The sequence below is a fragment of the Bombina bombina genome, chromosome 4 (assembly GCF_027579735.1).
Source record: "Bombina bombina isolate aBomBom1 chromosome 4, aBomBom1.pri, whole genome shotgun sequence".
Taxonomy (NCBI): Eukaryota; Metazoa; Chordata; class Amphibia; order Anura; family Bombinatoridae; genus Bombina; species Bombina bombina.
This window is the reverse complement of record NC_069502.1, coordinates 7,318,142-7,336,734: the sequence shown is the minus strand read 5'-3', so window position 1 is coordinate 7,336,734 and position 18,593 is coordinate 7,318,142. Positions and strand designations below refer to the sequence as shown.

Here is an 18,593-nt window from a genome sequence, read left to right as displayed (position 1 = left end):
ATCCCCGAGACGATTGGTCTATTAAAAAATAAACAAAACTATACATTGTTACAGAAACACTCCCAAATTGTCGATATAAATGCATAATCTACAAAATATTAAAAAAATTAAATGTAGTGTACAACATCCCTTTAAGAAGAATTTGTCTATGGTTAAATTAGATTTATACTTACATCTGTGGCTGGGAAGGACACCTGGATATATGGGCCATGGAGTGTGGGGTAATGGTCAGAGGAGTGGGGTAGGCAGGGAGAGGAGTGGGAAAAAGGTGGGACGAAGGGATAAGGGGAACTGGGGTACTCAAGGAAATAGGGAGGGAAAGGGCCATGATGGGGAGGGTCAGGGACTGGGTGGAGGTGGGATGGCTGGGCTGGGACAGGACTTGGAAGGGAATGGCCAGGTGGGACAGGGGCAGGACAGGCAGGGCCATGTGGGCCAGGGACAACATAGGGGAGGATGTATAGTTGAACAGAGAAATAGAAAACAGCACTCACTAGTCACAGGAACACGGAGAAGTCTTACCAAGCCTGCAAGAATGTCCACAAACAAATTAATTTCTCCAGCTGTGATAAAAAGACCTTTATTGTTCATACAGGGTCCATAGAAAAAGAAATGTTTCAGGCTAACACTTAACCCTTTTTCAAGCTTCAAGCTTGAAAAAGTCTAAGATGCCTATGTATTAAAGGTCTGTCTGACCTGATCCGACAGTGCAGATCAGGTCCAACAGACCTCGCTGAATGCGGAGAGCAATACGCTCTTCGTATTCAGCATTGCACCAGCAGGCCCCTGCAGATTCGTGGCCAATCGGCCACCAGCAGGGGTGTCAATCAACCCAATCGTACATGATCGGGTTGAATTGTGGTGATCTTTGTCCACCTGCTCAGAGCAGGCGGACAGGGTTATGGAGCAGCTGTCTTTAGACCACTGCTTTAAACTGCTGTTTCTGGTGAGCCTGCAGGCTCGCCAGAAACATGAGTCCTCAAGCTTCATTCGGAGCTTGATAAATGGGTCTCTATGTGTTAGCCTGAAATGTTGCTTTTCCTATGGACCCTGTATGAACAATAAAGCTCTGTTTATCACAGCTGGAGAAAGGTGGGCTAGAAGGGGGTGTCAATCAGCCCGATTGTAAAGGATCAGGTGGATTGATGTCCACAGCCTCAGAGCAGGTGGACAAGTTATGAAGCAGTGCTCTTTAGACCTTGATAATTTGGCCCCATAGAATGGTAATGGAAGGCATTATCTATTATTTTAATCATTATTAAGTTCATCTTAGACAGTTCATTGCATCAGTTGAATATATGGTTGATATAATTTTAAAAATATGTTAGAATTGTTATTTTTAATTCTTGCATTCCTTCTCTGTTTTGCCCAGCATATCAAACTCTGTAATACAGAAAATGGTGTTGATATTTTTAAATCCTGGGTTGTAATAACTGCTACTGATGATATATTTCTAAACTAAAACATACTATAATGTCAAAGCCATATAATCTATTAATGATATATAATTGTAATTAATATTTGTAAAATATGAAAGATTTTATAATGTTATAGCAATAAATCAAAAACAATGTTAATTTTTTTTAAAAAACACTAATACTAGGCTAATATTTTATTATATAGCAGCACTAAATACATTTATTCTAATAATGGGTTAATGGTCTCAAATCTGGGAAAATGAGAGGCAGTAACTGTAGAACAATGAGAAGCAAAAGCAGTTACCATTCTGGCTCTTTATTTTCTTTAAGTAGCAAACCGCTCTGTGTCCTACCTGGCCACAGCAGACTCAAAGGCAACAGTCACAACCTAGTTGGATGCAGTTGTCACATCTGTGCTTGCTTTCAGCTTTATCTGGGACTTGAGAATCTGTAAATGACATAGCAGTTTGGTTTTCAATTGTGGCAGTAGGTCTCATCATCTTTTCAAAGTTTTTTGTCACTATCCTTTTGTGCCTGAGAAGAACTAACAGTCCAGAAGCTTGTGTCTATCTACAGTGCTTAGATGCTTGTGCCTCTCTGTTTCTCCATTGGCTGCTTTTGTGACCTGCTCTAGGATAAAGTTGTCAGTCACTGGTAAGTCAGAGATGTAATGCATAATGTCTAATCTGATATTATATTTTTTCTCATTTAGCCCCTGATACAGTATAGAAAGGAATACCCCCTGCACCAGTCTTTTGTCATAGTTAAACCCTGACCCAACATGTTTATAGGCAGAAACAACTTTCTTTTTCAACCCCACTAACTTATAGACAAACTGCTATGGTGTTTCTTTATTTAGCTGTTTAGCATTGATAAGCTCCTAAAACAAATCAGTAAAACTTTGTTCTCTCATATGTGATTTCAAGAACCTTTTCAATTCTGCAACAGTGAGATCATCTTTGTTGGTCAACATGTCTTTAAAGTTACCTGGTTTGATCATTCTTAACACTGTGCATATGATTTCAGATTATTTTCTTTCAGTCCCTCATCATTTTTTTACATACACTTTTGTAACTCATGTCTGAACCACAATCTGAAATGACACCACCATGCATTTTGAATTCTATGCATGGCAATAAGGCAGCAACATCAGTTAGTCTAACCATCCAAGATACCTACTCTATCATTGAGAACCCACTACTTGCCTCTTTGTTACTGTCAATGTCCATGACTTCTGTACTCTCCTTGTTGGTTTTCAGTTCATCAATCTTGTCCTTGATGATGACTGAGTAGACAAGACATATCTAGATCTTCAAGACTTTTCAGCTGATCACTTCTCATGTAGTTCACAATCAATTCAACAAGTTCAGGTTCATTAGTACTGGTAACTGATGTAACTTCAATGTCTCTTTCATCTTCCTATGAAAGACCGACTCTATAAAGCTGTTTTTTACTAAGCAGATGAAGTTGCTTTTGCATGTCCCACAACAGTGCACAAAAAGGAGATGCCATCTCTGCTGGAACCTGAAGACTTCCACTCACCAGGCAGGCGATACTCACAGCTCACCTTGTAGCACCACTCAGGTTCTTCTTGGTCTCACGCTTCCCTCTCACCTGTGGCACCATGCATCCCGGATGAGCCCCCAAAATGTTACCGGTCTTGAACATGGGAAAATGAGAGGCAGTAACTGTTGAACAATGAGAACCAAAATCTGGCTCTATCTTTTCTTTATTTCCAGTTCTGGCAAGTAATTATAACACTTTGATATTATAACATTAACAATATATTTTCTTTTTTTAAGTTCACAAATAGATTGCTATTCGTGTGCTTTTTCACAATTTCAGATGCCCATCTTGCATACTTAGTTCAATATACTTCAATATATTAAAATTTTACATTGCTGGGGCGGAGCCAACTATCGAGCTGAGCAGATGCAGGTTTTAGGAGCTCCTGTTCTAATAACTTGTCAAAAGTTACTAAATGGCCCTAAAATAATATCCTAACTATGAGGATACAAGCTCTTTGAATAGGTATTGCATTCCGCACTCTGGAGTAACCATCAGAAAAACACATTGATATATGTGGAGACAATGGCGGTCAGAGAATAGCAACTCCTGCAATAGAGAGTGATCAATCATCATTACATTGGAGCCCTCAAGCCTCAGATTTAAAAGCAGCTGGGGCGCGATCCGATAAAGATCGTAGTTTGCGGCGCAAGCGAGGGAACCCCCGCCACCCATAGTTTCAGCTCGCAACTCGAGCTAACCTATATACGGCGCCGTCAGAGGCTAAAGTGCCATAAGTCTGACAAACCAGCCAAGTCCAGAAATCTGCGTAAGCACAAATTTCTGGAGTCGCCAGTGACTTACAGCACTTTAGAAACTGCCGGCGCCTACAAAACCTGACTAAAGTTATTAAATCTCCCGTACTGTCTAACATGCCTCCTAAACATAGCCCGACATGTCTAACCCTCTATCCGCTATCCCCCCTCACTATCCTAACAATAAAAAATGTATTAACCCCTAAACCGCCACTCCCGGACCCCGCCACAACTAATAACATTATTAACCCCTAAACCGCTGCTCCCGGACCCCGCCGCCAGCTATATTAAATCTATAACCCCCTAATGTGAGCCCCTACCCCGCCGCCATCTAGCTTACCTACCCCCTAAAGTGAGCCCCTACCCCGCCGCCATCTACCTTACCTACCCCCTAAAGTGAGTTCCTACCCTGCCGCCATCTACCTTACCTACCCCCTAAAGTGAGCTCCTACCCCGTCGCCATCTACCTTACCTACCCCCTAAAGTGAGCCCCTACCCCGCCGCCATCTACCTTACCTACCCCCTAAAGTGAGCTCCTACCCCGCTGCCATCTACCTTACCTACCCCCTAAAGTGAGCTCCTACCCCGCCGCCATCTACCTTACCTACCCCCTAAAGTGAGCCCCTACCCCGCCGCCATCTACCTTACCTACACCCTAAAGTGAGCTCCTACCCCGCCGCCATCTACCTTACCTACCCCCTAAAGTGAGCTCCTACCCCACCGCCATCTACCTTACCTACCCCCTAAAGTGAGCCCCTTACACTGCCTCCATCTATTTTATAAATATGAACTCCTAATTTAATCCCCCTACACCGCCACCAGCTATATTAACTATATTAAACCTAATTATATTAGGGTTAATATAGTTAATATAGTTATTATATTATATATATTAACTATATTAACCCTAATTATATTAGGGTTAATATAGTTAATATCGTTATTATATTTTATATATATATATATATATATATATATATTAAGTATAATAACCCTATCTAACTCTAACATCCCTAACTAAATTCTTATTAAAATAGATCTAATTAATATTAATATTATTCATTAAAATATTCCTATTTAAATCTAAATACTTACCTATAAAATAAACCCTAAGATAGCTACAATGTAATTAATAATTACATTGTAGCTATTTTAGGGTTTATATTTATTTTACAGGTAACTTGCTATTTATTTTAACTAGGTACAATAGCTATTAAATGGTTAATAACTATTTAATAGCTACCTAGTTAAAATAATTACCAATTTACCTGTAAAATAAATCCTAACCTAAGTTACAAATACACCTACACTATCAATAAATTAAATAAAACTACAAATATCTAAGCTAAAATACAATAAACTAAACTAAATTGCAAAAAAAAAAAACACTACATTACAAAAAATAAAAAAAAATTACAAGATTTTTAAGCTAATTACACCTATTCTAAGCCCCCTAATAAAATAATAAAGCCCCCCCAAAATAAAAAAAAAATTCCCTATCCTATTCTAAATTAAAAAAGTTCACAGCTCTTTTACCTTACCAGCCCTTAAAAGGGCCTTTTGCGGGGCATGCCCCAAAGAAAACAGCTCTTTTGCCTGTAAAAAAAAATACAATACCACCCCCCAACATTACAACCCACCACCCACATACCCCTAACACTACCCCCTGAAGTTCTCCCTACCTTGTCTTCACCCAGCTGGGTAGAACTCTTCATCCTATCCGGGCGATGTCCAATCAAGCAGCAGAGAAGTCTTCTTCCATCCGGGCGATGTCTTCAATCAAGCGGCAGTGAAGTCTTCTTTCATCCGGCGATGTCTTCAAGCAAAGCGGCATCTTCAATCTTCTTTCTTCGCTCCTCCACCGCGGAGCATCCATCCGGCACGAAAACTGAATGAGGAATGAGGTACCTTTAAATGACGTCATCCAAGATGGCGTCCGTTGAATTCCGATTGGCTGATAGGATTCTATCAGCCAATCGGAATTAAGGTAGAAAAATCTGATTGGCTGATTTAATCAGCCAATCAGATTCAAGTTCAATCCGATTGGCTGATTGATTCAGCCAATCGGATTGAACTTCAATCTGATTGGCTGATTCAATAACCCTATAATTAGGGTTATTATAGTTAATATAGCTGGCGGCGGTGTAGGGGGATTAAATTAGGGGTTAATATTTATAAAATAGATGGCGGCGGTGTAAGGGGCTCACTTTAGGGGGTAGGTAAGGTAGATGGCGGCGGGGTAGGAGCTCACTTTAGGGGGTAGGTAAGGTAGATGGCGGCGGGGCAGGAGCTCACTTTAGGGGGTAGGTAAGGTAGATGGCGGCGGGGCAGGAGCTCACTTTAGGGGGTAGGTAAGGTAGATGGCGGTGGGGTAGGGGCTCACTTTAGGGGGTATGTAATGTAGCTGGCGATGGTGTAGGGGGATCACATTAGGGGGTATGTAATGTAGCTGGCGACAGTGTAGGGGGATCACATTAGGGGGTATGTAATGTAGCTGGCGACGGTGTAGGGGGATCACATTAGGGGGTATGTAATGTAGCTGGCGACGGTGTAGGGGGATCACATTAGGGGGTATGTAATGTAGCTGGCAACGGTGTAGGGGGATCACATTAGGGGGTTATACTTTTAATGTAGGTGGCGGCGGGGTCCGGGAGCGGCGGTTTAGGGGTTAAATACTTTATTAGGGATTGCAGCGGGGGATCGCGGTTGACAGGTAGATAGACATTGCGCATGCGTTAGGTGTTAGGTTTTATTTTGCAGGTAGTTTAGGGAGTTACGGGGCTCCAATAGACAGCGTAAGGCTTACTACGGCTGCATTTTGTGGCGAGGTGAAAATGGAGTAAGATTTCTCCATTTACGCCACGTAAGTCCTTACGCTGTATATTGGATACCAAACTGCGCTGGTTTGGTATACCTGCCTATGGCCCAAAAAACTACGGGCGAAGGCAGAAATATACGAGCGTAACTTCTAGTATGCATTGTGTGGGTGCTGGTTTAGGGTCCCAGGAAGGGGGAGACCTTGTTGTGGTCCTGGACATGATCTTTTGGCATCAAATGTAACTGACTTCCCCCAGTTTTGCTTTTAAACATTACTGTGAATCTGCTGGTGAGTGTCAGGTTTTCTGTGTGTTGTGTTGATAATGTTTGTAATGCTTCCCCGTGGGCCTGTCACCCAGGCTGCTCTGGGGTTAACTGCCTAGGTTACTGGGAACTTTTCAGCTGTGGCTTAGGATGTGTACACAGTCCAGTCTGTGAGTACTGTCCATTCCTGTGTTTTATATTTAAAAGGGATATTAAACCCAAATGTTTTATTTCATTATTCAGATAGAGCATACCAATGTAAGCAACTTTCTAATTTACTTCTATTATCAAATTTCTTCGTTCTCTTGGTATCTTTATTTGAAAATGCAGTAGTTTAAGCGTAGGAGTCGGACCATTTTTGGTGCACCCTGGTTAGCGCTTGCTGATTGGTGGCTACATTGGCTATACCAATCAGCAAGCACTACCCAGGTGCTGAACCAAAAATGGGCCAGCTCCTAAGCTTAAATTCCTGCTTTTTGAAGAGAACAAAGATAAATTGATAATAGGATTAAATTAGAAAATTGCTTAAAATTGCATGCTCTATCTGAATCACTAAAGAAAAAAATTGGGTTTAATATCCCTTTAAATAGGGGAGGTTACAAAAGCCTGTGTCACCCTGGGAGATTCCCAGTTGGTTTGTTTGGAAGTATGCATTGTGTGGGTGCTGGTTTAGGGTCCCAGGAAGGGGGAGACCTTGTTGTGGTCCAGGGCTTAATCCTTTGTCGCCAAATGTAACTGACTTCCCCCAGCTTTGCTTTTAAATATTACTGTAAATCTGCTGGCGAGTGTCAGGCAACTGCTGAAACCCACATCGCCCGTAATTTCACCTCGCAAATCAGGGAGTCACATAAAACCCGTCGACAGTTCATAAACTACCGTAACTTGAATAAACTAGCGATGTCCAGAAATGTGAGTAAATACACATTTCTGGAGTCGCCAGTGACTTACGGCACTTTAGAAACTGCCAGCGCATAAAAACCCCAACAAAAAGTTAAATATCCTGTAAAAGTATAACACGCCTCCCAAAAATAAGCCTGACACGTCAAAACCCTTATATCCGCAATCCCCCACATTGCAATTTATAATAAAAGTATTAACCCCTAAACCGCCAACCCCCCAACAAAATATACCTAAATAAACTATTAATCCTAATCCGCCATTCACCCACATTGCAAATTTAACTAATACATTTATTAACCCCTAATCTGCTATTCATCCACATCATAATATACCTAATAAAAGTATTAACCCCTAAATCTGCCAACCCCAACATCACAAATCTACCTAATAAATCTATTAACCCCTAATCTACCAAACCCCCAAAATGCAATAAACCTAATACATCTATTAACCCCTAAACGTCCAACCCTCACAAGCAATTAACCTAATAAATCTATTAACTCCTAAACCGCCAACCCCCACAACGCAAATAACTAATAAAATTTATAAGCCCCCTAACCTAACACCCCATAAATTAAAGGGATACTAAACCCAATTTTTTTATTTCATGATTCAGATAGAGCATGAGATTTTAAGCACCTTTCTAATTTCCTCATATTATCAATTTTTCTTTGTTCTCATGCTATCTTGATTTGAAAAAGCAGTACTGTAAGCTTTAGAGCCAGACCATTTTTTGTTCAGCACATGGGTAGCACTTGCTGATTTGTGGCTAAATGTAGCAAACCAATCAGCAGCTCTACCAAGATGCTGAACTAAAAAATAGGCCGGCTCCTAACCTTTTATTACTGCTTTTTCAAATCAAGATAACATGAGAACAAAGAAAAAATGATAATAGGAGTAAATTATAAAGTTGTTTAAAATTGCATGTTCTATCTGAATCATGAAAGAAAAAATGAGGGGTTAGTATCGCTTTAACCCCAATTACCTACAATTAAAAAATACTAAATTAACATTAAAATAAAAACCTAACATTACTTTAAAAATAAAAATATTTTTTTTTATTAATCTAAAATTAAAAAAAATTAAAGTATAACATTACAGAAAATAATAAACCAAATTATCAAAAATAAAAAAATTAAAGTTATTCCCTTTGAAAATAAAAGAGCCTCCCCAAAATAAAAACGCTCGCAATCTAAACTAAATTACCAATAGGCCTTAAAAGGGCCTTTTGTAGTGCATTGCACCAAGTTAAACAGCTCTTTTACATTTTAAAAAAAATCTAAGTTCCCCCTAACAGTAAAACCACCCTACCCACCAAACCCCCCAGAATAAAAAACATAACACTAAAAAATCCTAAACTACCCATTGCCCCTAAAGGGGCATTTGTATGGGCATTGCCCTTAAAAGGGCATTCAGCTATTTTACAGTCCCAATTAAAAGTCCTAATCTAAAAAAAAAAACAAAAACAAAAAAAAAACAACCTAAGACTAACCCCCAAATAGGTACTCACCGTTCCTGAGGTCCAGCGAAGAAGGTCTTCTTCCAGGCGGGAGTGAAGTCTTCTTTGAGGCAGCAACATCTTCTTCCAGCGCGGCAACCTTTTCCATCTTCATCCAAGACCAATCCGGCGCAGAGGTGACCACGGAACCGGACAGGCGTCTGCGGAGTCATCGAGCGTGGAGATCCTCTTCGTACAATCACTGCTGCACACTGAGGATTGAATTCAACGTACCTGTTTAAATATGGGTTACCTTGCATTTCTATTGGCTGACATTTTCCCTTTCAAATCAGCCAATAGGATTAAAGCTACTGAAATGTTAGTTTTTTTTATCCCAGGGCAATGCCCTACAAAAGGCCCATTTAAGGGCTATTGGTAGTTTAATTTAGATTATGGGGTGTTTTTATTTTGGGGGGCTTCTTTATTTTCATAGGGATTAGGGATTAGGTTTAATTTTTTATTTTTGATATATTGGTTTATTATTTTCTGTAATGTTATTTTTTTTATTTTTTGTAATTTTAGATTAATTTAAACTTAGTTTTTTATTTTAATAGTAATCTTATTTTTTTATTTTAATTGTAATTTAGTATTTTTTTATTTTAGTTAATTAGGGTTAAAATACTTTGCACTGTTGGGGTTGGCAGATTAGGGTTAATAGGTAGATTTCAATGTGGGGGCTTGGCGGATTAGGGGTTAATAGCTTAATTAGTTACTTTGCAATGTGGTGGGATGGCGGATTATGGGTTAATACTTTTTTAAAGTAGATTGCGATGTGGGTAAATGGCGGATTAGGGGTTAATAGTTTAATTAGGCATATTGTGATGTGGGGGTTGGCAGATTAGGGGTTAATATACTTTATTAGTTATTACGGTGGGGGATTGCGGTTAACAGGTAGATATTGCGCATGCGTTAGGTGTTTGTTAATACTTTCAGGAAGTTACGGTGCTTACATTTTCAGAGTAAGGCTTGCTGTGCCTGCCTATGTGTGGCGAGTTGAAAATGGAGTAAAATTTCTCAATTTTCGCTGCGTAAGTCCTTGCGCTGAATATGTGATACCGATTTATGTTAGCTTATGGGAGTAAAATTAGCGGGCGACGGGTGAAATATACGCCCTGCATTTATATGCGCCGCCATATATGAAATAGCAATATCTGACTAATCACGCCCCTTTTTTTTTACATAGAGATGTCCAGGTGATATTTTCTAGTCAGCTTTTTACAGCTATACTGCATCACTTTCAAATGCTTCAACATTTGTGTAAATGTATTTAATCTACTAAACAGTAAAATTAAGTCACTGGTTTATTTTGTGATTGGTCCAGCTGGAAATCTTTTAATGTATTTAAAATCAATGGCCCCTAGTTGTCTATTAAGGTTACATGATACCTCCATGATTCCTCCATTTCTGGTTCAGAAAAATATACAAAGCAAAAAGGATAAAATTGTTGGTTTTAGAGGTTTGAGGAGCAGCAAGTGACCTAGCGGCCCATTCATCAAGTTCAGTAAGGAGCTTGTGGGCCCGTGTTTCTGGCGAGTCTTCAGACTCACCAGAAAAAACAGTTATGAAGCAGCGGTCACAAAGACCGCTGCTCCATAACCCTGTCTGCCTGCTCTGAGCAAGCGGACAGGAATCGCCGGAATTCAACCCGATCAAGTACCCTATTGACACCCCCTGCTGGCGGCCCATTGGCCGCAAATCTGCAGGGGGCGGCATTGCACCAGCAACTCTTGTGAGCTGCTGGTGCAATGCTAAATACGCAGAGCGTATTGCTATCCGCATTCAGCGAGGTCTTGGCGGACCTGATCCCCACTGTCGGATCAGGTCTGCAAGACCTTTAGTAAATAGGCTTCCTAGTCTAATGTTACTTGAATGTCTTTTTAAGAACACTAAATACTGAAATGTTCTTCTTTTGATAAATATATTTCAGTTGCGTCATTATCTCCAGAACGTTCACTTCTCACTTCTCTCTGATACAATATATTTTGATGAGGTCGGGAGTCGCCCAGGCTATTATTATATTGTCAACTGGATATTCCCTGACGGTCATATTGGTATTGGAAACTTCAACGCTTCTGCACCTGAGAAAGATCAGTTTGTTATCAATACAACAGCAATCCAGTGGCACCAAATGTTCATAGAGGTACAGTAATTAGTAAATATAGATACAGATACGAAACAAATTAACAGCTGAAGGTTTATCTGTTTATCTTCTGCTGTATATGTTAGAGCATTCACAAATCAAATTTACATAATTACATGTGATTGGCTAATTCCAGATGAGTTAGAGAACAGGGGAAATTGTGGTTCTACACAAAATGTTTAAAATGGATGAATAGATTTGTGCAGGTGCCCATCAGTGTTTTGTTGGTGGGGCTATGAATATATCATGGGTTGACTTGACACGTTGTTGTGTAGGGGCTGGACTGGGTCAGGGATGTACTGGTTGGAGCTGTGACAGTACTTAAAACCAAGGACAATTGCCATGGCCAGAGGCACTGCAGGTGTTAAAAAGCATGCAGACCTCCCAACCCATGAGAGGATATGGTACAGTCGGGTGTGATGTAATCATTATAAAAATGTTAGTCAAGTAATGAGTTTAGATTTATATAACTACATTTTATTCTTTAAATTTGCTGTTTCTGTCCTTTTAACATGGAAACAACCCACACTCTAATCTAGTCAACTTGTTTTTTAGGTTAAAAGTCTCCAAAATCTCCATCATGAAAACGCGTTCATTTTAAACCCTAGAGAACCTTTTGCTGAGGTATAAATAATTCCCCCTTTTCCTCTGTACAGATCCCTCGCTCCACGTGCAGTGATACCTGTCACCTGGGTTACAGAAAATCTACTCGTCAGGGTCAGCCCAGCTGTTGCTATGACTGTGTTCCGTGTTCTGAAGGCGAGATCACTAATGAAACAGGTGAGATAACAACTCACTTAGTGTTACATCCGTACGCTGAACACTTATAGATGGTTAATGCTGCAGCCCCAGTATAGGGCATTTATCAAGGAGATAAATATGATTATGAGTCTGTAATTGTGCTAAAGTCTAGATCAGTACATCTTACATTTGTGATTGAATAACAATCTGTACTTTTTCACAACTCCTCCAAAAGAAAGTAAAAAGCATACTGTATACTTAAGTTTGCCACAGGTTGTCTGGCCGGCTACATACAACACAGTTATTGCTTAGTTTAGTACACAAACTCATTTACAGCTTCCTCTAATCGGACACAGCAAAGAAGACAAACTAAGGACCAGAAGTGGGGCGCCACATTAATGCTCCAGTTTGAGTGTTAATTGTGCTCGCCGAGTTGCGCTCGTATTGCAAGTTGAAAGTAAAACGTATTTGCTTTCACGCTAACCTGATGAGCGCAAAAAGCATGCACAATCACGTATTCCCCATAAAAGTGAATTGAGCTAAAAAAGTGGGAAAAAACCTGACACCCCAGTCTGGAGCAAACCCTATCAATATCTCATTCTAACCTGACATCACAATATGAATATTCTACATTGCAATGTTCTTCACATAACATAATTATATAGGTATACATATATACATATATAAACACACAGAAAAAGTCCAGCACTCACTCACAAGCTCTCAACTAAGATAAAAAGCAGCAATGTAAGAATTAGTTACCGCATCTGGCCAAATGGGAAAAGCCCAGGTACCTCGTCAAGGTTTCTTCCAAATAAACCTGGGTCCCTAAACAGCCACATAAACCTGGGTCCCTAAACAGCCACACAATGCAGGCTCACAATCAAACAACTGTGAAAAAAGCAACTGTGAAAAAATGGAGGGTGCACAGGCTTATGTAATCTCCCCAAACATATACAAAACATGGGTGGGGTCAGCACTCTCAGGCCGGACTGGGTACACATCCTATGACCCTGCAACATGCACAGCCCTGGGTGCAAACCAGCACTCTCGGGAAGCTGCACTGTCACCAGAGTCACAGGCAGTTAACCCCAGTCAGGCCTGGGTGCAAGGCCCAAACAGGGAAAATTAAAAATTTTTTTTAATATAAACAAACAGAAAAAGTCCAGCACTCACTCACAAGCTCTCAACTAAGATAAAAAGCAGCAATGGAAGAATTAGTTACCGCATCTGGCCAAATGGGAAAAGCCCAGGTACCTTGTCAAGGTCTCTTCCAATAAACCTGGGTCCCTAAACAGCCACACAATGCAGGCTCACAATCAAACAACTGTGAAAAAAAGCAATTGTGAAAAAATGGAGGGTTCACAGGCTTATGTAATCTCCCCAAACATACACAAGATGGATAGATAGATAGATAGATAGTAATATATATTTAAAAAGATTTAGAACATATTCCCCTATGTTCATAACATTAGAATTTGAAATATTTACATTAAAACATAGTTAAAACATTTATTAAAAAATGAATATTGCATAATTATGGTTTTTCAGGTTTTCATCTACTTAACTGCAAAGGGCTCCAATGTACTTATATATCTTATGTGTTTACTAGTGGTAAAGCCTGTGTACACGGGCCAAAATATTTAATGAAAGAAACAAATCTATCCATCCCTATCCCTCTATTCATCTATCTCCCTATTCCTCTGCCCCTGTCCCTATCCCCCTGTCCCTATCCCCCTGTCCCTATCCCTCTTGTCCCTATCCCCCTATCCCTATCCCCCTTTCGCCCTACCCCCCTTTCCCCCTACCCCCTGTCTTTCTGTCCCTATCCCCCTATCCCCTTTTCTAATAAATAAAACTTAAAAAAACAAATCTAAGTTTTTACAAAAAATAAAAAGCTAAGATTACTGAAAAAAACAAACTTCATTATCCAAAATAAAAAAATAATATTCCTAATCTAATAACCCCCTTTTTTTTTAAAAAAAAGGCACCCCAAAATTAAACCCTAATCTAATCTAAACTACCAACAGCTCTTTTACCTAAAAAATTACTAATCACCCCTCTAACATTAAAACCACCCACCCACCAAACCCCCCAAAATAAACCTAAACTACCCATTACCCCTAAAGGGGCATTTCTATGGGCATTGCCCTTAAAAGGGCATTCAGCTCTTTTTTACATTTGCCCAAAAAAACCTAATTAAAAAAAATAAAGAAACCCCCAAAAATTAAAAAAAAACCTAACACTAAAGTCCCAAATAGGTACTCATGGTTCCTGAAGTCAGTTGGAGAAGGTCTTCTTCCAGGCGGGTCCATCATATTCATCCACAGTGAAGGTGGCGCGGAGCGGAGATACGGATCGGTGTTCCCAGATGTGGTTATCCTCGGCAGCGGCAATCCTCGGTGACGATGGTCCTCGATGGTGGTACACAGCGGCGGTGCTCCTCTGCGGCGTGGAGCCTCCTCTTCATGCAATCGTCCACAATAAATATGTGGTACTGTTATATATTTTAGAATACAATATTAATTATGACTATCTCCACGGTAACATTCACGTGGTATATATTTTATATTAGGTTACAGATATAATTAAAACTATCTCAGCGGTAACCTCAAATATATTTGTATTATTTTTTTGTAGTTCTAATCAGGTGATATCTGTTTAAACATGGCTGATTATTTTTGTGGAGTAAAGAGGATTCAGTTTAGAAAAATATATTCAGATTTATTAAACATTAAACAAGCTACTAACAAGCGATATACCATTTAATTATACACACAAAAAAATCCCTGATACCATATGAAATGAAATCTACTATTTTGCTTAGTTTTTAACCCTATGGGTATAAATCTAACAGTGAAATCTATTACAAAGTAAAATGAACCAGCATGGACCAATTATGCAGTATGTGTTACTAGCAACGGTTATTTAATATAATTTTAGCCAAATGATATCATTGAAATTAGGTTTTGGTAACTTAAAAATACAATGCAATCAGTCAGATTCAGAATGTATGTCTACAGCTGAAGGAATACATAATAACCTCTCTAATGCCTCAAATGAGTCTCAACCTTAGAGAATACAATACCACTCAAATTAAATATATTAAATTATAATACCCAGAGATTTCCTTATCATAAGCTGAATTCAATGAACACTATCTATAACAAAATGTCTTGTATTGCTAGGTGAATTAGATTCCTAGACAATATAAATTGGACTATAGGGATAAGTACATATAAAAATCGGGCCTATAATCATCTAATACCAATCTTAATAAGGACCTTAAATGCAACAACTGCTTATATATAATTAAAGACTTTTTATACTTCCCCAAATATTTGCTCCTCCAAGCTCTGGGTTATCACTAGTCAAGCTCTGTGTTTCCTCTTCATTCAGTCCGACAAAATCTCTTAATCCACAGGAAAAATAGGCAAAAAGTTTCCAAGGATATCAAAAATAGGAGATGGGTACAACCAGGATTAAAAAGTTCTAGTTCAGAGGAAAATTGGACAGCATATCCATCCTTCTTTCATGCAACCCAGAGTGTCCTTTGTGTGTCCTGTGTCACAATTTATCCAGAACTATAACTCCGCCCTAGTCTCTAACAGCCATTCACAGATGTGTGAGGATCTGTAGTGCTGTGATTGGATGGATGCTAATTAACTTATGGGAATAATTTCCCAATGTTAAATATAGCGGGTTGTACTTTTACTAATTTACCACAAGATGGCGATGGTGAGTTGTGCTATAAAAGTGAACTTGTGTAACTTTCTCATATTTATTCTTCTTAGGACTCATTTTTCATATATATACACAACACACAGAGAAAACCCAGCACTCACTTACAAGCTCTCAGCTAAGATTTAAAAGCAAAAATGGAAAGGTTAGTCACCGCATCTGGCCAAATGGGACAAGCTCAGGTACCACGTCAAGGTCCTTTCCAATACCTGAGACCCTAAAACAGCCACACAATGCAAGCTTTCAAATCCAAACAAACTGAAAACAAGGGAAGAGTGCACAGGAATATGTAATCGCCCTAGACATATACAAAACACGGAAGGGAACTCGGAAGGGAACTACAATCTCATACCGGACCGGGTACACATCCCATGACCCTGCAACATGCTCAGCCCTGGGTGTCACTGGCACTCCCAGGAAGCTGTGCTGTCCCCAGAGCCACAAGCAGTTAACCCCAGACAGGTCTGCGTGCAAGAACCATAGGGAAAATTACAAAACAAATTAATACAACACACAGAGAAAACCCAGCACTCACTTACAAACTCTCAGCTAAGATTTAAAAGCAAAAATGGAAAGGTTAGTCACCGCATCTGGCCAAATGGGACCTTGACGTGGTACCTGAGCTTGTTGCAGTGGCACCCAGGGCTGAGCATGTTGCAGGGTCATGGGATGTGTACCCGGTCCGATATGAGAGTGCAGTTCCCTTCCGTGTTTTGTATATGTCTAGGGTGATTACATATTCCTGTGCACCCTTCCCTTGTTTTCAGTTTGTTTGGATTTGAAAGCTTGCATTGTGTGGCTGTTTTAGGGTCTCAAGTATTGGAAAGGACCTTGACGTGGTACCTGAGCTTGTCCCATTTGGCCAGATGTGGTGACTAACCTTTCCATTTTTGCTTTTAAATCTAAGCTGAGAGCTTGTAAGTGAGTGCTGGGTTTTCTCTGTGTGTTGTATTAATTTGTTTTGTAATTTTCCCTATGGTTCTTGCACCCAGACCTGTCTGGGGTTAACTGCTTGTGGCTCTGGGGACAGCACAGCTTCCGGTGTTTTGTATATGTCTAGGGTGATTACATATTCCTGTGCACCCTTCCCTTGTTTTCAGTTTGTTTGGATTTGAAAGCTTGCATTGTGTGGCTATTTTAGGGTCTCAGGTATTGGAAAGGACCTTGACGTGGTACCTGAGCTTGTCCCATTTGGCCAGATGCGGTGACTAACCTTTCCATTTTTGCTTTTAAATCTTAGCTGAGAGCTTGTAAGTGAGTGCTGGGTTTTCTCTGTGTGTTGTATTATTTTTTTTTGTAATTTTCCCTATAATTCTTGCACCCAGACCTGTCTGGGGTTAACTGCTTGTGGCTCTGGGGACAGCACAGCTTCCTGTGAGTGCCAGTGGCACCCAGGGCTGAGCATGTTGCAGGGTCATGGGATGTGTGCCCGGTCCGGTATGAGAGTGCAGTTCCCTTCCGTGTTTTGTATATGTCTAGGATAATTACATATTCCTGTGCACCCTTCCCTTGTTTTCAGTTTGTTTGGATTTGAAAGCTTGCATTGTGTGGCTGTTTTAGGGTCTCAGGTATTGGAAAGGAACTTGACGTGGTACCTGAGCTTGTCCCATTTGGCCAGATGCGGTGACTAACCTTTCCATTTTTGCTTTTAAATCTTAGCTGAGAGCTTGTAAGTGAGTGCTAGGTTTTCTCTGTGTGTTGTATTAATTTGTTTTGTAATTTTCCCTATGGTTCTTGCACCCATACCTGTCTGGGGTTAACTGCTTGTGGCTCTGGGGACAGCACAGCTTCCTGTGAGTGCCAGTGACACCCAGGGCTGAGCATGTTGCAGGGTCATGGGATGTGTACCCGGTCCGGTATGAGAGTGCAGTTCCCTTCCGTGTTTTGTATATGTCTAGGGTGATTACATATTCCTGTGCACCCTTCCCTTGTTTTCAGTTTGTTTGGATTTGAAAGCTTGCATTGTGTGGCTGTTTTAGGGTCTCAGGTATTGGAAAGGACCTTGACGTGGTACCTGAGCTTGTCCCATTTGGCCAGATGCGGTGACTAACCTTTCCATTTTTGCTTTTAAATCTTAGCTGAGAGCTTGTAAGAGAGTGCTGGGTTTTCTCTGTGTGTTGTATTAATTTGTTTTGTAATTTTCCCTATGGTTCATGCACCCAGACCTGTCTGAGGTTAACTGCTTGTGGCTCTGGGGACAGCACAGCTTCCTGTGAGTGCCAGTGGCACCCAGGGCTGAGCATGTTGCAGGGTCATGGGATGTGTACCCGGTCCGGTATGAGAGTGCAGTTCCCTTCTGTGTTTTGTATATGTCTAGGGTGATTACATATTCCTGTGCACCCTTCCCTTGTTTTCAGTTTGTTTGGATTTGAAAGCTTGCATTGTGTGGCTGTTTTAGGGTCTCAGGTATTGGAAAGGACCTTGACGTGGTACCTGAGCTTGTCCCATTTGGCCAGATGCGGTGACTAACCTTTCCATTTTTGCTTTTAAATCTTAGCTGAGAGCTTGTAAGTGAGTGCTGGGTTTTCTCTGTGTGTTGTATTAATTTGTTTTGTAATTTTCCCTATGGTTCTTGCACCCAGACCTGTATGGGGTTAACTGCTTGTGGCTCTTGGGAAAAGCACAGCTTCCTGTGAGTGCCAGTGGCACCCAGGGCTGAGCATGTTGCAGGGTCATGGGATGTGTACCTGGTCCGGTATGAGAGTGCAGTTCCCTTCGGTGTTTTGTATATGTCTAGGGTGATTACATATTCC

At 40.4% G+C, this 18,593-nt stretch overlaps 1 protein-coding gene across 1 annotated transcript in view; it reads left to right on the top strand.

Annotated features, from left to right (window-relative positions):
- The first annotated feature begins 202 nt into the window (after positions 1-202).
- Positions 203-18,593, top strand: part of LOC128656783 (vomeronasal type-2 receptor 26-like) — a 121,670-nt gene continuing 103,279 nt past the window's right edge. The window contains exons 1-3 of the mRNA XM_053710929.1: positions 203-400; positions 11,164-11,358; positions 12,015-12,138. Of these exons, the coding sequence (XP_053566904.1) occupies positions 203-400; positions 11,164-11,358; positions 12,015-12,138 (517 nt within the window). The remainder of the gene's footprint in view (positions 401-11,163; positions 11,359-12,014; positions 12,139-18,593) is intronic.